A 22,681-nucleotide genomic window follows, 5' to 3' on the forward strand; every position below is an offset into this window, starting at 1 on the left:
AACATTACAGTTAATCAGCTTGCTCTGCCAAATGTTTGCTCCTAGATACATCTATTTATCTATTAATTGTTACAACACATGATCTGAGTTGGTCATATCTGATAGGTTAAACTCACACTTGTTGCTTGTTTCCATTTCACATATAAAAAGTAATGACTGCATGTAACCCTACAGAAATTGAGTTTTTAATTCAAAGTAATTATTGAATATTAAATTATATATTTATAAACTGAAATCTTAAGAGAGAAAATTTCTAGATGTTTAAAAACCTACCATTTACTTCAACTCAGTGAATCTTCACTATTAAAACATTTCCTGAAATTAATCTTTCTATGTAATTTTTATAAAATAGAAAATATTCTCTGGCCAATGTTTTACCAATTGAGCTATTTTGATTCAAGCCTCAAACAGATAATTCCTATCATGAACATAGTATCTCTACTTGTACTCAAACCTACAGAACACAATACTAGCTGTCAACACGCATTCAGCATAACTTTCTCAGGTTGACAAAACATGAAATACCTCTAGCTGCCAGCAAGAGAAAACAGCCAATGCAATACACTGATTGCTACGACAAGAATGTTTGTATGGTATGCCTTATTATCTGCTCAGTTACGTAGTACAACAACTATCCAAGTACCAATAAAAAGATTGAGATGTTAATAAAAATCTGTTGTAACCGAGATTTGAATGTGGGATCTTTAGGAGACATTGGTGAGCTAAGATAAATGCTCTATCTGTTGAGTTACCAATAACTCACGTCCCAAGCATGTCATTTCCATCTTCACCATTACACTAGATCCACAAAGTTTACTTTTGTACTATATCAAATAAGCTCGTAAGGGACACGTACCCTTTAACACATTTTTCAGATTTATTTCAGATATATGTGCAAAGTCAAATGACGTTCACCTGTTCCTAATTTTGAACAGTCAACAGTGGTACCACAAACTTTTGGGCTACTCTAATTAAATAGCACAACCATTATCCCAAAAGTAAAGACAATTTGTTTTTTTTAGCTAAGTACCAGGAACAATGGACCTTAAGATCCACAGACTAGCAGGCTAATCACAGGGCCACTTACTCCCAACACATGAAATTTAAATTATTGGTCCCAGATAAATTAATGAATCAAGAAGTAAGGAGTCCTCCAGTTGGACAGTGATAAGTCTTCAGATTTGCAAAACTAAAATCAAAGGTTTGATTCCCCTTGGTAGAAACAATAGGTAGCCTGATGTGCCTTTGCTATAAACACACACAAAGAAATAAGGGGAAAGTTAATTCATTTACAACAGTTATATATTTTTATTTACTAATTTTAAACACTAAATATACAATTTAAAGTTTCAGTACTTACCAGTTTCTTTGTTTTGTATTGACACTCAACTATTGTTTTAAGTGGTCTCACAGTTTCTTCTTTTAATCCTACTGAGAGATTCCTACAGAATCAAGAAGAAAATATTACATCTCTTTTAGTATCAACAATATTAACAAGATAATGTTTAAAATTATTTAACTAAATTCTTAAGTATATTTTCTTCATTTGTACTACAAAATCAGTCATATATAAACATTTCTTATATTAATATTTTAATGAAAATCCTTTCTATAAACAAACTACTTTTAAACTTAAGGTAGTTGCAGCTATCTGCTGCCATTTCTGATTTATATCTAAAGATCAGAGGGAAGACAGCCAGTTAGCAGCAAACTTCCAACTAGGCTAATGGACTGACTGTTACTATTACAATATACCAACTGTTTAAAGTGAGAAGAATATTTTGTACTATTGCAGGAATTCAAACCCATGTTACCATCTTCAAAAACAGAGCTCTACCACAGGACCAGTATGTGCCTACCAATTCAAGTTAGATTACTTCACAGTCCTATACTTACTTAATGTTTTTGGAATTTCGCACAAAGCTACTCGAGGGCTATCTGTGCTAGCCGTCCCTAATTTAGCAGTGTAAGACTAGAGGGAAGGCAGCTAGTCATCACCACCCACCGCCAACTCTTGGGCTACTCTTCTACCAACGAAAAGTGGGATTGAACGTTACATTATAACGCCCCCACGGCTGAGAGGGCGAGCATGTTTGGCGCGACTCGGGCGCGAACCCGCGACTCTCAGATTACGAAGCGCACGCCTTAACGCGCTAGGCCATGCCAGGCCATACTTACTTAAATCAAACATAATAAAAACTTTGTGCTTAATATTGGATGCTATATACGTACATTTACGTCTTTCTACTAAAGAAATAAACAATTTGACAACAATTTCTATTTATTTCATTTGCTAAAATAAATACTGTAGTAACCACATTTTTGTATTGTTTTATTAAATCATGTATTAAATTTTGTCGTCAGTATTTCCGTGTTGTATTTTTAACTTAAATATCGCATATCTTATCAGTATAAAGTTATCAAGCATTTCTTATTTAAACTTACCCATAACTATACAGATAAAACTCAAACATTTTAAATTTTCATACTGTAATTGTATATATTTTCATAAAAGTGTATACGGAAATATCGCCACTAGTAAGAAACCATTTTACCAACAATCAAAAACAAATATTGACATTGTTGTTAAAATATGAATGCTGAATTTAAAATAATGTTGAATCCAGGTTAAAATTAATTTTGAAAAACAAATAAAGCCTACAGCAATTAATTATAATAAATACCGTTATATATTATATTTGTTGACAACTTATGTTGCTTTTAAATTTATACTGAGTAAGAAATATTACTGTATCAAAAACTTCATTTATTGAATTGGATTATGAAAGCTTCTCGGCAGTGTTTGGTATAAATGCAATCAACTGTGTTTGATGACCTTTAGAGAATACGTGTATGTACTTTTCTGTTTACGAGTAATATCGTGCCTGGTTTACATACGACCTTCCCAATTTCACTTTAACTACATCCTTTTAATTATGAAATACATGTATATAAAAATAATGAGACTGTTATGAAACCTCATATTAAAAAAAATGTCTTTATGACATACAAATAACTTTACAAATCACCAAATTCATTACGAAAAGGCCGCCCGCGAGTACAGCGGTAAGCCTACAGATTTACAACACTAAAATCAGCGGTTCGATTCCTCTCGGTGGCCTTAGCAGATAGCTCGATGTGGCTTTGCTATAAGAAAACACATACGCATTATGAAAGGATTTTTTTAATGGAGTTAATTATAGCAAACTGCATTACAGTGTATTATCTTAAAAATAAAAACCTTATAGCTTGGCGTTCTGTTTATAATGACCAATGTAATGTGAAAAGAAATAATACTTTTAGTGTTACACGGTAAAACCTCAAGTTCAGTTTTCGTAAAGTAATATTTAATTAGTAACACATTTATTATGAACGAACTTTTAAATGTCTTCATAATTGTTGAAGACAAACCTGTTACGCTTTCTTTCTCATATTTGATGGCGCATGCGAGAGAATAATTTCAAACGTTACACAGAAAGACACAACTTTGAATTAAAATTTGAGGAAATATATCAACATCCCTTTTCTTACTAACTATTACGTGTTTTACCAAATATTTCCCAATGTTATGCGCAATATTCAATGTTTTATTTATCATTCGACTTTCCAGATTACTCTATCGGTCAAGGCAAAATATTACTACACGCATTAAAAGAACTATATAATACATAAAATGTACTAAACCTAATTTACACATTAAAGTTTCGAAATTGTTAGGATAGAAAGATTGTACTTTAATCGATGCAAGGACTATTTCAGCATGCCAACTTCTTTATATGGCATTTTAGAAGCAATTATCGAAGCATAATATATAATGGTGACAACAAGACGCATTTTAACAAAAACTATATTCGTATGTGTTAAATATTTCTTTTGGTGAAAACGAAAAGAAATATTTTAGATATATGTATGTATAAAATCATTAAACAGTGTTTCTACTGTATAATATTGAAAAAGATCCAATGTCATAACATTATTTGCATACCTAAACCAATTTAGTTTACTTTACAGAGAATTAACAATGATATTAAGTCCTATGAAACTTTAAAGGTTGTAATAGTGTAGTACGTAATTCAACACGTAAAGAACAGTCAACAATTAAAGTTTGTGTCAACTACCTCATGTGGGGTAGCATATTATTAATTTACATATTTTTGTTTATTATGTAACTATAATTATACATTGTTCATACACATCGCTCAATCTCCCCAGCTACAGGTTTACTTGCACGCTACTGCTACTATGTACATTTTCCGTTTTTCTAAATGTATAATACTCTAATTATGATTATGTTTGTTTAACTATACAAACTCTTAATCAGAGGATTATCTGGGTTTGAAGTGATAGGGTAAAGAAACATCTAATCAATACCATGTACCCTTAACTCTTACGCTGTTCTTTACCAACGAATAATTGGATTGACAGTGAAACAAAAGCGCCCCACACGTGAAAGAATGAGAATGTTCGGCGAAGAAATTCGATCTCGTAGGCCTTACAATGACGATAACACTGTTAAGTATTTAAGTAAATTTCAGATAAATCTTTAATATGTAAACAAAAACTTGACCTACAAGTTTTTAAAATTAACTATAATCTGAATAAAAAATATTTATCTCCGCTTTTTATATTTTTAATTGGCTCCACTCATGCATAACGCCCGATTCAAATTAAACATGATAAGATTATGTAACAAAATTTTTCTTGTTCTTGGGCAGAAAGTGTTATTTCCCAATTGCTTATGCCTAAAGTAAATGGAAAAGACCTATTTTTCTCTTCAAACTTTGATTTTGTGACCTGGGAGCGTATAACGAAAACATAATGGAAGACTATATTTGGGGGCTGATACGTGAAAGAGATTTACATTACAGTCGCAAATCTCGAAAAACTACTCACTTCTAAGTATTTTTGTTCAATTTTATATAACTTTGGAATAAATACATATAAAATTTGATTCATAAGTTGTTTTATTCAGACCTTATGTAAATGAAAATGTGCAAATTTGCCCGTTTTTTTACATAGAAAATAGGTTAATTTCTTTAAGTTTGAAGGAAATAATGGTGATTTTCTGTACTTTTACAACATAAGTAATTAAGAAATAACACATACTATCCAGGAGTGTGTTGTTTTTGAATTAACCACAAAGCTACACAATGGACTATCTGTGCTCTGCTCACCACGGGTATCGAAACCCAGTTTTTAGCGTTGTAAGTCCGCAGACATATCGCTGAGCCACTGGGAGGGGAGGCTGTTATCCAGCAACAAAATTTGTGTTACGTATTATAATATAATTTTAAATTGGAAAGTGATCAAAACTTGTTTAAAATTCAAACTCACTGGTACTTAATTTTGTTTTTTTTTATCTTTAAGTATCACTTACAAATTTATTTCTGGATATCAGTAGTAAAATTATAGAAGTCACTCAGTTAACTCCCGATTTTGTTTTTTAAAATAAGTTTAATACACATGATTGTTTTCAAGATTTTGACGTTAGACGTGTTATATATACTTGCACATATTTTAATAACAACACATTATAATCAAATCAGATACCGGAACATTTTACACCACAAGTTTTCAATGTTGTTTACGCCCTTGAACTTTTAAACTCAGCTGTGGTTGAAACACAATACGCACCCAAGATTTGGGTCAACACAAAAATTCCCACGGTAAAGTTAGAGCTGACTTCTACCGAGCAGCTGTGTATAATATAATCTTAGGCAAAGAACAACGAACACACACACACGTACACGGAAGTCTGGAACCGTGAAAAGGATGAATGAAGCCAACTATTATTTTACGTAGATCTTCAAAACAAAACAAAAAGGATCATATATTCCAGACATTGTAAAATAATGTATTAAAATAAACTGTTTATTAATCGATTATTATTTTTATTTATTACAATTCAAAATAGAATATTGTGTCATTAGTAACTTGAAATAAACTGGTTATCTTCAAGGTTAGTTTAGAACTAATGTAAAATAATAATTTAAAACCATTTTAAAAATACTGCGAAATCAAAATAGTTTGTTGTTGTTGTTTTGTTTTTTTGTAAATTCGCGCAAAACTATCTGCGCTAACCGTCCCTAATTTAGCACCGCAAGACTTTTAGGAAGGCAACTAGTCACACCACCTACCTGTGGCTCGGCATGGCCAGGTGGTTTAGGCACTCGACTTCTAATCCGAGGGTCTCGGGTTCGAATCCCCATCGCACCAAACATGCTCGCCCTTTTAGCAGTGGGGTGTTATTATGTAATGGTCAATCCCACTATTCGTTGGTAAAAGAGTAGCCCGAGAGTTGGTGGTGTGTGGTGATGACTAGCTGCCTTCTCTCTAGTCTTACACTGCTAAATTAGGGACGGCTAACGCAGATAACCATCGTGAAGCTTTATGCGAAATTCAAAAACAAACAGTCTCTTGCTCCTTTTCTTACGGTTAAGTTTCTTTGGCTTATCACTTTGAATGTCGTAATGTACTACTGTACGACTAGATACACTTGCCCAGAGATCCTGAAAGTGTTATGTCTAAACAGTAAGAAAACTCCAAATTAAGTACAACAAATTTTAATTTATTGCTTTTGAAGTTCGTATGTCATGCTATGCTGTAGCTTACAGAGTGCAAAATGTTTCTCGTGATTCATGGCATGTGCACTTTTCGTCGACGCCACGACGGTACATGTTGCAACGTTATATGACGCACGACAACACTACTGTATAATGTTGCCAGTGGTTAATCAGATAACTCCTCCAGATGGCTTTCGGCCCCTTTCAGGGAAATGAGCAGAATTATGTCACGGTATTTGAACGACCTGGAGAAATTCTAGTAAGTAGAGATATGAAAGGTAAGTGCTCAAAGTCTTATTTAGCATGGTGCCAAAAATAAGAGGGTCGCTGTTTTGTTCATTTTCCCAGTAATACTTGATGATACTTAGAGGGGAGTTCGGGTATCTGGGTTTTGGTGAGCTCTATGGCTTCTAGTTTGATTAGGCAACTGTTTTCGTTCTATATCATTTACCTGATGTAGTGCTACTCACACAGAGAAAATTATATAGAGTGAAGTTCCGGCTAGCATTCATGTCCCCTCTTTGTGTTTCTACTGGCCATTAATTAACTCTTTCAAAAAATTATCAAACTGAAAAACGATGCAATAACCGCAAGAGTGTTATATATACAAACTCAAAATATGGAGGAATAAAATTATTCAATATCAAACAATTTCAGCAAACAATAATATTATTTTGAAGCTGTCTTTTGGTCTGTCTAAACACTACATTTACTTCGGAACTATAAAACCAACCATTGAGTTACTTCATTACAACGAGACTGTACGTGGCTTATTCAAATACTAAGATTAACACTTCTTTTTTTAAAGCACAGAAATGACCTTTGATTAACACCCGTGAACTGAAAGTTGACCTTTGTCATACTTCAACATCACTTAATATTACCAAGATAACATTCAACTTATATTCGAATCATAAAGTTAGTTTTTTTTCAGTTCACTTCAATACAACAGAACTAAATTTTAGTTTAATTAAATATCAAACTCGGACCAGCGGTTAAAGCTGGTGTAACGAGGGTCCAACGTTCCATCATAAACGCCTCGAAACCACAAAAAATAAATACTTCACTTTTGGGGTCGTGGGTGCGTTATAGTAGTAGCGGCTAAATTCCACTATTCGATTAGTGTAGCCTAGCCTTCTTCCCTTTAGTCTATTTCTGAAATTACAAACAACTAACGTAGAAATCCCTCGCGAATAGCATTATGCAAAATTCAACAATACTGATAAGTTTGTCTTTGATTGGTTTGTTTTGAATTTCGCCCAAAGCTACACAAGGGCTATCTGCGCTAGCCGACCCTAATTTAGCAGTATAAGACTAGAGGGAAGGCAACTAGTCATCACCACCCACTGCCAGCTCTTGGGCTACTCTTTTACCAACAAATAGTGGGATTCACTGTCACTTTATATCGCCCCCACGGCTGAAAGGGCTAGCATGTTTGGTGTGACAGGGGTTCGAACCCGCGACCCTCGAATTACGAATCGAGTGCCTAAACCACCTGGCCATACCGGGACATCAAGTTTGTTTTTGACTTACTTAAACACCAAAAACCTCTTTATTTATTAAATAATAAATTAACTTATTTCAATAATCGAATACATTGTTTCTAATCAAGTACAAATGGGTTATCTGTGATCTGCCCACCACGGGTATCAAAACCCGGTTTCTTGCTTTGCGAGTCCGCAGACATACCGCTGTAGCAATAGCACTAAACGACTGTTCACATCGGTATCACAGAGGCAAATATTTAGACCTTATTATGTTATGTTTAATTCACTATTAATTAACACAGAAGCAAAAACCTTGAGTTTGCGTAAGAGCCATATAGTTGGCTTTTCACTGACCTCAGTAATAAAGACAATGTATTTAATTTCGTATCAAGGTATTGATTTGTTTAATTCCGTTTTAAAGAGCTATGTCTATACGTTTTTCTGTGTAGGTTTAGTTTATTACAGTTACTCGCAGTTCGCTTTCTAAAGGTGTTATGTCATGAATAAATGTTTTAAATAAACGTTTCTCATGGGTAAAGAACATTTTCTTTTTTGTGTGCCGTGTATGCTGAAATAGAAATGTCTACTACCGTGTTTCTCCGAAAATAAGACAGGGCTTATATTAATTTTCACTCCAAAATATGACACTAGGGCTTATTTTCGGGGGATGTCTTATTTTGATATATTAAAAAAATGAAGTTACAAAGTAAAACTATTAAACTAACCATTTAAAAGAAACTATTATTAAACTATTAAACTAACTGATTAATACTTAAACAAACTAATTAACTAACTTTTAAACTAATTAATAAATTATTATTATTTTTATTTCTTTCCTCTTCCTGCCTAGGGCTTATTTTAAGGGTAGGGCTTATATTAAAACTATCCCCAAAAATCACACTATGTCTTATTTTATGGGTAGGTCTTATTATCGGAGAAACACGGTAGCAAAGCGCACTCATGTGTTTCTAAAGGTAATTCTCGTTCGTTCTGAAAGGTCAAGGTCGAACGTTGAACGAGTAAATATTGTTGACTGCGAAAAAAAAATTGTGGTTCTTTGTGGCTGCGTTGCATTTCAGAAGCTGTGTTGCTGCTAGGTGCACGTGCACGTGAACACTGGATAAATTTAAAACCGCGTATGTACAACAGTTATTGTCACCATAAAAACACCATTTTTAACAACCAAGGAAAGCTTTGTTTCCGCTTTTCTTTGCAAAGGTCTGTCTGTCTTGCGTTTGTGTCGTGTTAAAATATCGGCACTGATAATATACTGAAACGATGTCCTAGCATGGCTAGTGACAGGTGATATCAAACAAGACAGCTCCGAACGTTATGAAAGTGGCCGACCTCCGTACATTAGGCGTAGATTTTAAGAAATGTGTTTTTCATCTAGTTGAAAGAGGACGCAGACTGCAAAGTTTCAGATTTTCTGAACTAGAAGTTTCTACCACATGCCACATTATGCGTAGTCAGGCGTTCTATGGCGCAAAGCAACTAGGCTATCTGCGCGTGCCCAGTCAGACCGAAAAACCGGGTCAGAAGGCTCGGGATATAGACGTCTCTAATTTTGAGATATTTGACCAAAGGGAAGGCCGCTTCATAGTGGCCATGAGAGGTTCATCATACTCTTTGAACCGAAAAATGGGATCGACCTTTACTTTACAACGTGATTACGTGTCCAGCAGTAACAAGTGAAACTCTGATCATTCGTATGTACTCCCACTGGCACAGCGGTATATCTGAGGGCTCACATTGCTAAATACCGGGTTTCGATGCCCGTGATGGGCAGAGCACAGATAGCTCACTGTGCAACTTCGTGCTTAATTTCAATCAACCAACCATTAGTATACAGCCCATTAACTCCAGTACTAATGTATGTGCAGCTATGCTTAAATTGTACAAACAGTCAAAAACAGTATTCAAAAACAATACCAACACAACTACGGGAAAAACCAGTAATTAAAGTAAAGCCATCACACGTGAATAACAGTAACTAATATATCCCAGAGTTTTATAAATACGTCACGTATAAAAAATTAAACCCCACATTTAACTGTAAAACAACATTTAGAAACAGTATCTTAACTAACATGTAGCCTAGTAGTGAGGGTATCCGATCATATTGTCGCAAAACATACTACACACTTTGGGGGTACCTCGTATGCTCAGAGAGTGGCAGTCAAATACAATTATTCAATTAAACAAGAGTTTGGAAATGGGTCTTGCTGACATCTACTTTCCTTTCGAGTCTATCAGATCAAAATTATGGAGGCCTAACGCAGATATCCCTCTAATAGCCTGTCACGAAATTCAACAAACAAACAATACGTATGTGTGTATGACAAGAATAGACCAGCCACGTACTTGTGTAACTCTGATTCGTTCTCCATTACTATTGCCACTTCTTGCCAGGTTGCTGACACGGTTCTGGAAGAAAATAAAGATAAATTTTAAGTTAAAGACTTCAATAGATATAAATCGAATTATTTTTTTAACCCTGATAAATATTTTTTTCTTAAATTTCTCAAGCACGTGGACATCTCTGACAAGAGCGAACAAGAACAACTAATAGAACACAAAACTAATTATTGTACAATAAGTAGTTACAAATTCGCTCACGCGCTAAAAGCGACAGTGTGGACACATCTGTGCTATATTCACTTTAACTAAATGTTAAGTTTGACACTTACCTTAATAAATATAAACTCGTAATATATTCCTCTATTTATAGCAAACCATCTTGGTATATGATGAATTTGTCAGAAATAACCGCACACGTTTTCTACAAGTGGTATGACTCACCACAGTGTCGAAAGAATAGGGAGATAGACCCCCACCCACACTTCTCAATATATCACAGTAAAAAGATGTATAAAAAAATTGGAAAACTACTCTTAGGAAAAGTATGGAAACTCATAACATTTCATCCAGAACCCAAGAGGTTTCAGGGCCTTAAAACGAGCTCTGAAAACCAGCCGTAATAGATGCACATGTAGTACATATTTCATAGTTTCTTTAAGTAAAACAAACCTTCTACCCCGAATATTTCCACAAAGATCATGTAGGTGTTATCTTCAAGTATAGTTTCCAGGTGCAAATTCTCATGTGCTTCACGTGTAAACAATGTGACCCGTGCAATTGCACGAGGGTCTCATAGGGTTTAAAATTTGTCCCCTCGTGCGTAAGAATGCACAGAATCCATAACCACTTGGTTAAAAATTAGTCAACAATTACCAAAAAAAAACATGATCACTACAAAATCAGAGGGCTGGTAATTGCAACTCTTAAGCCAACTTCCTGTAAACCAGACACTTAAGCATTAGACATAATTACAATTGCAAATTAGAGACACATTCTTTAAATATAAAACAAAATTATTGATTTAACAAATTAAAACACAAGGTGGATCGAACTACAACTATTACTTTTGTAACTTTTTATTCTAACAATTATTCGTTAAACATAACTGTAGAGATATACACCATTTAAATATGCTAGAAAATCATTTTGATATTAGTTTTAAAATAAGATAACACTGAACGAGCTATAAAATCATTAGTTTATACCCAATTGTTTCTTCTGTGGCTTTGGTCAGTTTTCTTGAAAGTTTAGCCAATCCTTTAGCATATACCAATTCAAGATCGGACCTAAAGAAAATACAATGATGGCTACATATTATTGGATATTTACAAACAAAAGTAGACATCACTGAATGACTTTCAACCATTGATTTCGCCATTTAAATTTGATAAAAGTTCTTAGAGGAATGTAAGTAAGACGGCCATCTTAACTTTGAATACGTTTTAATTAATTGAGGTTAATGGCATGACAAAGAAAAAATTGTTATAGAATTATCATTTTTTACTATTACTATGTCACTCTAGAGAAAACAGACTAGATATAAAAAAATTATAGATATTATTAAGACACTTAGTGTTTGGTGGTTGTTTCACCTGTAAGTGTGGATAACAATGATCCATAATATTAGGCAATAGATCTAATCCCACTCGTAACAACTGCAACTTAAAATAATGTCACGTTAGGCAACTGCATTTAAAATTACACAAATTATGATTCAAATGCTCCTGGGTACAATCGGGAAAGTCGGCGCCATGCGCAAGTTTTTCATTATGCAATCCGGAAAATTGGAGAAAAAAACAAAAAAAGGTTCTAATGTGAAGCGAGACAGTCTCGAGAGGACCCGCATTACCCTACGCCATTCATTGTAAAGCAATAGCACATTAAACAAAATCTGTAAACTTGACTGTTTGTTTGAGTTTCACGCAAAACTACACCAAGGTCACCTTCGCCTGCCGTTCCTAATTTAGCAGTGGAATAAGAGAGAAGTAAGGAAGCTAGTCATCAACACCCACCGCCAATTCTTGAGCTAATCTTTTACCAACGAATAGTGGGACTGACTGCCATGTTATAACGTCCCACGGCTGAGAGGGCGAGCAGGGTTAGTGTGATGGAAATTCGAACTCGTAATCCTCAGATTACGACTCGAGCGCCCCAACCACCTGGCCACGCAGGACAAAGAGCGAACTAAAGAGAATTGTGTATATTCGCTGAATATTACAATAATTACTGACAAGATCCCAAGAGTCGTGATGTCCTTCTCGGTGTTATGAGTTCACGTTTTATTAATTGATAAAATAATTACAACACCGAATAAGTAATTCATTAATGAAAGTAAAAGTAGAACCGCAATCGGGGAAGAAATATTTCTGTGAGGAAATATCCAACAGAAGTGGAATAAAAAAATTCAAAATTCTATTCGTTATTGTCAAGGACGGATTTACTTATAAATTCTCAACTGTATTTAGAGTATTGTAAACATATTTTTTTTCCAATGAACAGTACGTTTATCTTAACATTCACATTTTAAAACCAATCCAGGAAAGTTTAAACGTAAATTAAGTTAAACTTCATTGCTTTGTTTGTATAACTTCAGATGTCCTGTGGTCAGCTTGAACGTATAATGGTTTTTATTTTTCAGTTTGTTGTAGTTGTTGTTTATACAGCTTTGTAATCGCACCAAGCAACCAACAAACACACCACACCCCATGTATGACGTAAGGGGATAATCACACCAAGCAACCAACAAACACACCACACCCCATGTATGACGTAAGGGGATAATCACACCAAGCAACCAACAAACACACCACACCCCATGTATGACGTAAGGGGATAATCACACCAAGCAACCAACAAACACACCACACCATGTATGACGTAAGGGGATAATCACACCAAGCAACCAACAAACACACCACACCATGTATGACGTAAGGGGATAATCACACCAAGCAACCAACAAACACACCACACTATGTATGACGTAAGGGGATAATCAAACCAAGCAACCAACAAACACACCACACTATGTATGACGTAAGGGGATAATCACACCAAGCAACCAACAAACACACCACACTATGTATGACGTAAGGGGATAATCACACCAAGCAACCAACAAACACACCACACTATGTATGACGTAAGGGGATAATCAAACCAAGCAACCAACAAACACACCACACTATGTATGACGTAAGGGGATAATCACACCAAGCAACCAACAAACACACCTCATTTTGACGTAAAGGGATAATCACACCAAGCAAAGAACAAACACACCACATTATGTATGATGCAAGGGGATAATCACACCAATCAACCAACAAATACACCACACTATGTGTGATGCAAGGGGATAATCACACCAATCAACCAACAAATACACCACCCCATGTGTGATGTAAGGGGATAATCACACCAAGCAACCAACAAACACACCACCCCATGTATGATGTAAGGGGATAATCACACCAAGCAACCAACAAACACACCACCCCATGTATGATGTAAGGGGATAATCACACCAAGCAACCAACAAACACACCACCCCATGTATGATGTAAGGGGATAATCACACCAAGCAACCAACAAATACACCACACTATGTATGATGCAGGGATAATCACACCAATCAACCGACAAATACACCACACTATGTGTGATGCAAGGGGATAATCACACCAATCAACCAACAAATACACCACCCCATGTGTGATGATGTAAGGGGATAATCACACCAAGCAACCAACAAACACACCACCCCATGTATGATGTAAGGGGATAATCACACCAAGCAACCAACAAACACACAACCCCATGTATGATGTAAGGGGATAATCACACCAAGCAACCAACAAACACACCACCCCATGTATGATGTAAGGGGATAATCACACCAAGCAACCAACAAACACACCACCCCATGTATGATGTAAGGGGATAATCACACCAAGCAACCAACAAACACACCACCCCATGTATGATGTAAGGGGATAATCACACCAAGCAACCAACAAACACACCACCCCATATATGATGTAAGGGGATAATCACACCAAGCAACCAACAAACACACCACCCCATGTATGATGTAAGGGGATAATCACACCAAGCAACCAACACACCGTATAACGAGACAATCAAACTAATGTGTTTGGATTAAGATCAAAGTGTTGAACAGGGAGGGCATCAGTAATACAAGTTACCATATTAATGATTATGTTAAATGAATTGTGAATATGATGGTTCGTGATTCACATCCGTCTGGCCCGGTGTGGCCAGATTAACCATCTTGACATCTTAACAATCTGAGGGTCGCGGGTTCAAATCCCCTTCACACCGAACACACGTTCGCCCTTTCAACCGTGGGGACGTTATTATTTTGATCAATCTCACTATTCGTAGCCCAAGAGTTGACGGTGAGTGGGGATCTTTTACAGCTAAATTAGGGACGGTTAAAACAAATAGTCCTCGTGTAGTTTTGCACGAAATTCAAAATAAACCAAACCAATCATATCCTATTGTGCCCGGCATGGCCGAGCGCGTAAGGCGTGCGACTCGTAATCTGAGGGTCGCGGGTTCGCATCCGCGTCGCGCTAAACATGCTCGCCCTCCCAGCCGTGGGGCGTGTTATAATGTGACGGTCAATCCCACTATTCGTTGGTAAAAGAGTAACCCAAGAGTTGGCGGTGGGTGGTGATGACTAGCTGCCTTCCCTCTAGTCTTACACTGCTAAATTAGGGACGGCTAAGGTTTCTCCTCCTGATTGGTGGTTGTGCAGTAGGCTAACAATCTGCTCACTTAAAAAACCAGCCTGTTAATGAATCCGCAAGTGATTGCGGCCCTATGTTCCTTCATGGAATCGAGAGGCATAATAACTAATAATATAATCATATCCTATTACCTCCAACAACAACAACAAAAGTCGCGCTCCGTACTTTTGGATCGTGAACGAATTATAAGAATGACAGTCAAGTTACTACTTGGTATGAGAAAAACAAAAGTTGTCCAAGTTTTGGCGGTACAAACTAACTATACTGTTTCTTGTATATCACCACAAATTAGAGACGGCTAGCCTAGATAGCCATCGTATAACTTTGTGCTAAATTCAACAAACAAACATGTCTAATATGACTCGCTTTAATATTCTTTACTTCATGACAGACTCGTAATCTGATGGTCGCGGGTTCGAATCCCGGTCGCCCCAAACATGCTCGCCCTTTCAGCCGTGGGAGCGTTATAATGTGACGGTCAATCCCGCTATTCGTTGGTAAAAGTGTAGCTCAAGAATCGGCGGTGTGTGGTGATGACTAGCTGTCTTCCCTCTTGTCTTACACTGCTAAATTAGGGACGGCTAGAGCAGATAGCCCTCGAGTAGCTTTGCACAAAATTCAAACAGAGAGACAGACTTCTTTAATGGGAATGAGCTGTTAAACACTAGAAACAAAGATAATACGCACGTACCAGCTTTCACGAGTTCTCGAATACACGATCTGTCTTCGAGGATTGAGTCTTTTGTTTTAAAATATATCCTAAAACCAGTAAGTTTCTAGGTTAATAACCTGACACAGACTGACGAGCTACATAACCTATCATGAAGACCACGTGCTAGTCTTGTTTTTCTAACGATTCTTATTTTTAGTATTCTTTGTGAACAATGCTTAAACTTCAAAGAAATCGTTTTTTCGGTTGGCGGCGTGTTCGCTGGACTACTATTTAGTTCTGAACTAAAAGAAAAGGGTGGTGAACAGAAAATGGGGTCTGGCACTGGTTTGAAGATCATTGTCTTTATCAGTACATTAACTCCAGACGTGTATCGTGTGGCTGGTTAAGGTGATTCATGGAATGAACAAGCCCACCAAAACCTGAAACAGTAAACATAGATTGACATACAACCAATAAGAGTTAATTTGTACAATTACCAATTCGTTTCCGCCTCAAGAACGTGCCCTTATTTTATTACTACGACAACGTAAAGGAGAGACCCAAATTATGTATATTTATCCACTGTTTTCTGACCACGTAAGGTCCTTCATTATATATTTATTTGTTTTGAATTTCGCGCAAAGCTACTCGAGGGCTATCTGCGCTAGCCGTCCCTAATTTAGCAGTGTAAGAATAGACGGAAGGCAGCTAGTCATCACCACCCACCGCCAACTCTTGGGCTACTCTTTTACCATCGAAATAGTGGGATTGACCGTCACATTATAACGACCCACGGATGAAAGGGCGAGCATGTTTGGTGCGACGGGGATTCGAACCCGCGACCCTCGGATTACGAGTCGAACGCCTTAACACGCTTGGCCCTTATATATTTATATGTAAATGCAATTACGCTTCTTTTTGTATGAGAAACGTCACTTCCTGTTCCCCTGCAGAACAACAATTATTAATTCACAAGTAACTTCCTGTTTACATCAGTATAACACTAGTTTCCTCTATAAACAATAATTTTTTTTCCCGACAGCACTTATTTTGGGTGTCAAATATCACACTCGAGATTCAGAGAGTCGCCAATATACCGATCATGCTCATTCTATATCATCACTTTTTTTGTAGCTACCCCAAAGGGGGATCCGTACCTGAAAATAAAACCCCGTGATATATAAACATGTATACAAGCTATGCTCTCGCCAGTTTGTTAGGGGCGGTATGAATACAGTGTCAAACATGGAATTCTGAGGGAGGCCGAAACAAATCGATATCAGATTGGTATTCAGTGAACTGAAAATATACCCCTTGATTCCCATTGTGCCTGGGCGACTGTCCCAAAGCGTTTTGTCCCATTTTTTCGTAAGAGAGGCTAAACTACATAGAAAATGGAATACTGGGGTTAGTTCCCAGTTCATGTTAAGTTTAATCCCGTTAACTCCAAAATTATGCAAGGATTTCGTGGAAATACAAATACACATGCAATGTGAATTGCTAAAGCTTTAACTTAGATATAGTGATTAAATAACTTTAGGCTATCTGTTTATATCCAACAGACAGGCTTAAACTACATTCAGCTACAATAATAGCCTGAAGTCAGCGTGACAAACCACAAAATGCTAGAAAAACGTCTTGTCAGACTACATGTAACACGTTCGTTTAAGACTATGGTCGACAACTGGTTTAGATTAACGAATGCCATGCTCAAGTTCGACCCTAAAATTCTTGTTCCGGTGATAGTGCTCAAGAAATATGACTGAAGTTACTGCCATGTTTTTTCAATTTATTTTGTTTTTTTTTTTGAATTTCGTGCAAAGCTACACGAGGGCTACCCGTGCTAGCCGTCCCTAATTTAGCAGTATAAAACTAGAGGGAAGGCAGGTAGTCATTACCACCCACCGCCAACTCTTGGGCTACTTTTTTTACCAACGAAAAGTGGGATTGACCATCACATTATAACGCCCCAATACTGAAAGGCCTAGCATGTTTAGTGTGACGGGGATTCGAACCCGTGATCATCTGATGACGAGTCGAGTGCCTTATCCACCTGACCATGCCGGGCCCAATCTGTTGCTGAGTATTATGATAGATTGTTAAGTTACAATTTAAAAAACAAATAAAATTTCTTCCGTGAAGTGGGAATGCACAGAAAAGAATACGTGAAGTATATATGATGGACAACACGGTCAGGTACACAACCTGCTATTCGCCATTCTAATGAAATTAAAAGACCCTACTTACTATGGGTGCAAAATTTCAGATTTCTAGGTTATTTCATCTAAGAAACACAGACACACTTTTTAATTATTACAGAATATGTAGGTTAGGCAAAGGGATAAACCATACTAATATTTATTTTGGTTGTCTGTTGTTAAGCACAAAACTACACAATGGGCTACCTGTGCTGCGCCACTACGAGTATCAAAATCCGTTTTAAAGGTGTAAGTAGTCAAAATTACCTCTGAGCTACTGAGGTGGAGTTACACTTACATTCAAATGAATTGTATCATTTCAATCGAATTTTAAATGGTCAAATATGAAACTTACCGTTCTTGTAATATTGATGCAACTTCTCTACAGAATTCCCCGCCATGTTTTACTAATTTTCGCAATTCTTCAAACCCTTTTGGTCCCTAGTAAAGAGATTAATAAACTGTTACTACATCTTAAATATGAATAAATGAAACTTGCTTATTTACAATTTGTATCGGACGAACCTCCAATTTATTACATCACTTACTACGATTTGAAACAGCCTGAAACTGAGTTAAACTGTAATTGAGATTTAGAAGTTGATTTCTATCAAATTTATGATATTTGCCAACAAGACTGATACACACAATTTTCTTTCTTAATACAAGTATATTTTAAAAAACAAACAATAGTACAATTTATACTAACGGTTATTACAAATAGTTGACACAAATAATGATTTATAAACAAAAGTTTTGTAAACAATATTGAGCCTTTTATCCGACCCGAAATTTCCGTGATATATAATAGAGGGTTCACAAGATAATTAATTCCGAGTTGATATACATACAATTCACTTAGCTCTTCACTGGTCACTCGTGAGTTTCTCACCGCCGAATTTAAACGGTTTGTAGTGTTCGAAACCTATAAACGTTCCTAGTTAAATATCTATAGTTTAATAGTATTTAATAGTATTAATAGTAGTTAATCACAGATACAACATCTGAGGTTTATGGTATACCAACTGTAGCAAACTAACAATATATAACTACCTGTCTCTTGGCGCTTCGGTTAGGCGAGATCCTCGAAATTTCAGTTGGCTCAACAATATGCTAGTGCTTTCATAAAATATGTATTACTATTGCTGATTGTTATACTCGAGAATTTTTTTAGGAAATAGGAGGGGATTTCGTAATACACATTTAATATTACAAGTTACGTGAATTTATAAATATATATTTAACTGAAACAAACATCGATTTAAAAATAAATATGTAATAGTAAGTCCGTGACACATAGCGGAAATAAATGTAAAACTTGAACTGACAGAAATCTTTAGAGAGCAATGTATGAAGTTACTTAAACGATTTCTTACGGTGCTGTACAATCACACCCACGATCACACTAATATTGACAACTTTGTTTGAATTGTTTTTTGTTTTTTTTAATTTCACGTAAAGCTACTCGAGGGCTATCTGCGCTAGTCGTCCATAATTTAGCAGTGTAAGACTAAAAATAGGGCAGCTAGTCATCACCACCCACCGCCAACTCTTGGGCTACTCTTTTACCAACGAATAGTGGGATTGACCGTAACACTATAACGCCCTTACGGCTTAAAGGGCGAGCATATTTAGTGTGACAGGGATTCGAACCCGCGACCCTCAGATTACGAGTGGAACGCTTTAACCCATCTGGCCATGCCGGGTTATATTGTAATTCATACGTGTCAGTTCACCCTAATTTTGAAGTCATAGACTAGAAGGAACCAGGCGAGTTTGTTTGAATTAGAGCAAAGTCACATTGGATAATTTGATGCGTCCATCGCGGAGATTCCTAATTCAAATTTTAGCTTTGTAAATACGTAAACTTACCGCTGTCCCAGCAAGTAATAACAAAGTAGTTAATATCACCCACTGCCAACTATTGGACTATTCGCCACCAGTGAATAGTGGAATTGATCGTAATGTTATTATGCCCCCTAGTGTGTTCGGTGACGGGGTTCAATCCCGTGATCCACAGATCGAAAGTCGTGCGCCATAACAGCTAAATCATGTCAACCTCTCTTTGTGAATTTAGTCCCAAAGTTTAGGACTTGAAGGAGGCCCGGCATGGCTAGGTGATTAAGAAACTCCATTCGTACTCTGAAAGTCGCGGGTTCGAATCCCCATAACACCAAAGATGCTCGCCCTTTTAGCCATAGGTTATAAGTTAGGCCAATGGTGGTGATGACCAGGTGCATTCCCTCTGTTACATTGAGGACGACTAGACTACGGCCAAATTTAAAACAAAAACATTTCACTAAGGTTGTTTTTTTCCCACAATGAAAGAAATGACTCTTAAATTTTACGTCGTAACAATTCTACTTAAGCCTTGTTCACCTCTTTCGAAGGCAATATCAACTGTGAACATTTAGTTATCACCGCCAACTCTTTAAGTGGGATTGATCGTACGTTATAATGTACCGCGGAAGAAAGGACGAACATGTTTGGTGGGATGTGGAATCGTACTATTTACGCACACACACACACACACACTTGTATTGTGTGTGTTTATATAATATAATCGTGTTTATAATAACAAAACGTATTTACACACACGCGCGTATTGTATATATAATCGTGTTTATAATAATAAAACGTATTTACACACACGCGCGTATATATAATCGTGTTTATAATACAAAAACGTATTTACACACACGTCATCATCGTGTTTATAATAACAAAACGTATTTACACACACGCGCGTGTATTGTATATATGATCGTGTTTATAATAATAAAACGTATTTTTTCACACACACACGTGTATTATATATATAATCGTGTTTATAATAATAAAACGTATTTTTTCACACACACACACACGTGTATTGTATATATAATCGTGTTTATAATAATAAAACGTATTTACACACACGTTATTATCGTGTTTATAATAATAAAAACGTATTTTTTCACACACACACACGTGTATTGTATATGTAATCGTGTTTATAATAATAAAAACGTATTTACACACACACACACACGTGTCTGAATGTATATATATATATTAAAATGTTTTGCGCACACTTTTATCATTAGTTTGTGTACTTTAGTAGATCATTCTGAAGTGCGAAAAAGCTCTGAAGGAACATCTGGTTTTATTTCAAACAGTTTATTACACCCTGTCTCCTTTGTTGGGAGTTGTGTCGTTGAAGGTTTTATTTGCGCGTACGTGTTGAGCCTAATTTCTGAAAAATGAATCGTAGTGAAGAACAGTATAAAACTATAACTTACTTCCGATGGAGTGATATGCTTTGATAACAATCTACCACTCAGATTTGTTTTAAAAACTCTCTACGCATGCGTTTAAAGAGGTTTTCAATGTGATTCTATATCATTAGTTGTTTTCAATGTGATTCTATATCCTAAGTTGATTATCTTATTTCGCTCTATTACTAGACTCGGGCTAAAAAACAAGAAAAAAGGCTTCTTGGGAGTTGTTGTTTATTTTACTTTTGTCTTTAGTCGTAATCATAAAATAGCCTCGGTAGAAACGTTTCGTCCCAATGTCGTTTGAATCTAGGACCAGCATGGCCAGATAGATAAAGCACTCGACTCGTAATCTGAGGGTCGTGGATTCGAATCCCTGTCACACCAAACATGCTCGCCTTTTCAGCCGTGGCGGAGTTATAATGTTACGGTCAATCCCACTATTTGTTGGTGAAAGAGTAGCCAAAGAGTTGGCGGTGGGTGGTGATGACAAGCTGCCTTCCCTCTTGTCTTGCACTGCTAAATTAGGGACGGCTAGCGCAGATAGCCCTCGAGTAGCTTTGCGCGAAATTCAAAACAAGCGAAACCTTTTAATTTTGCATTAACAAGGAGGAAGAGGTCACAGAGAACCTGACCCTCCAGGGTATGAACTTTTCTTACCCAAACACTGACGACATACTTCTTTTGCATTAACAATAACAAAGTGAATAGCATATACAGTTCCAGTTTTAAATACGGAATAATTTTGTTATTACGTTTCATTTCTGAAATCGTGGTCTTTTCACAAGTTATTTTTTCCTATAAGTCTATTGGCTAATATTTACTACCCGAAAGCAGTCGTTTACAATCTCGGTTACGAAGAACTAAAACATTATTAAAATCATGTACAGTCGGTTATTAAATATGATACAAGCTACAAAACGTAATCTAAATTATTATACTCACCCTGAAAGAGTCTTTGAATATTGCCATGTTGATTATGATTTACATGTGGTTACATAATTGTCTATATTGTTGCAATTTAAATTTTAACTATCATGTTTTTATATTTTGAAAAAAACTTTAACATTGATTCATTCAAATTATTGTTTCATTACCAAAATGTTTTTCGAAAATTATCTCCACATATCAAAGCATTGTTAAATACTACTCTCTTGATCTGTATACAATTTATATAGCGGAAACTTGTACGATTCAAAGTCAGTTACAAACGTCATAGTTCACAAGTGGTTTCATCCAATGAGCAACATGGTCGGTGACTGAGTACATACACATATACGCTGTTGGGGATGATCTTGATAGGTGTAAAATAAAAATCAAGTTTAAGTAAAGAAAAGTTTAACAGCATTACCAGAATAATATTTTTACTGAAATATAATTTTATCTGT

At 36.1% G+C, this 22,681-nt stretch overlaps 1 protein-coding gene across 5 annotated transcripts in view; it reads right to left on the reverse strand.

Moving 5' to 3' along the window:
* The window catches only part of LOC143234343 (nostrin-like), a 51,615-nt gene that overhangs the window by 11,356 nt on the left and 17,578 nt on the right, over window positions 1-22,681 (reverse strand). For 2 of the 5 annotated variants that reach the window (XM_076471635.1, XM_076471631.1), the window contains exons 2-5: window positions 18,392-18,477; window positions 11,617-11,697; window positions 10,415-10,477; window positions 1,361-1,442 (exon numbers count right to left, since the gene is read on the reverse strand). In XM_076471635.1, the coding sequence (XP_076327750.1) occupies window positions 1,361-1,442; window positions 10,415-10,477; window positions 11,617-11,697; window positions 18,392-18,477 (312 nt within the window). Of the gene's footprint in view, window positions 1-1,360; window positions 1,443-10,414; window positions 10,478-11,616; window positions 11,698-18,391; window positions 18,478-22,238; window positions 22,433-22,681 lie in introns of those variants that run through there. The other 3 variants (XM_076471632.1, XM_076471634.1, XM_076471633.1) reach the window with 3 other exon arrangements.

The sequence above is a fragment of the Tachypleus tridentatus genome, chromosome 12 (genome assembly GCF_004210375.1).
Source record: "Tachypleus tridentatus isolate NWPU-2018 chromosome 12, ASM421037v1, whole genome shotgun sequence".
Taxonomy (NCBI): Eukaryota; Metazoa; Arthropoda; class Merostomata; order Xiphosura; family Limulidae; genus Tachypleus; species Tachypleus tridentatus.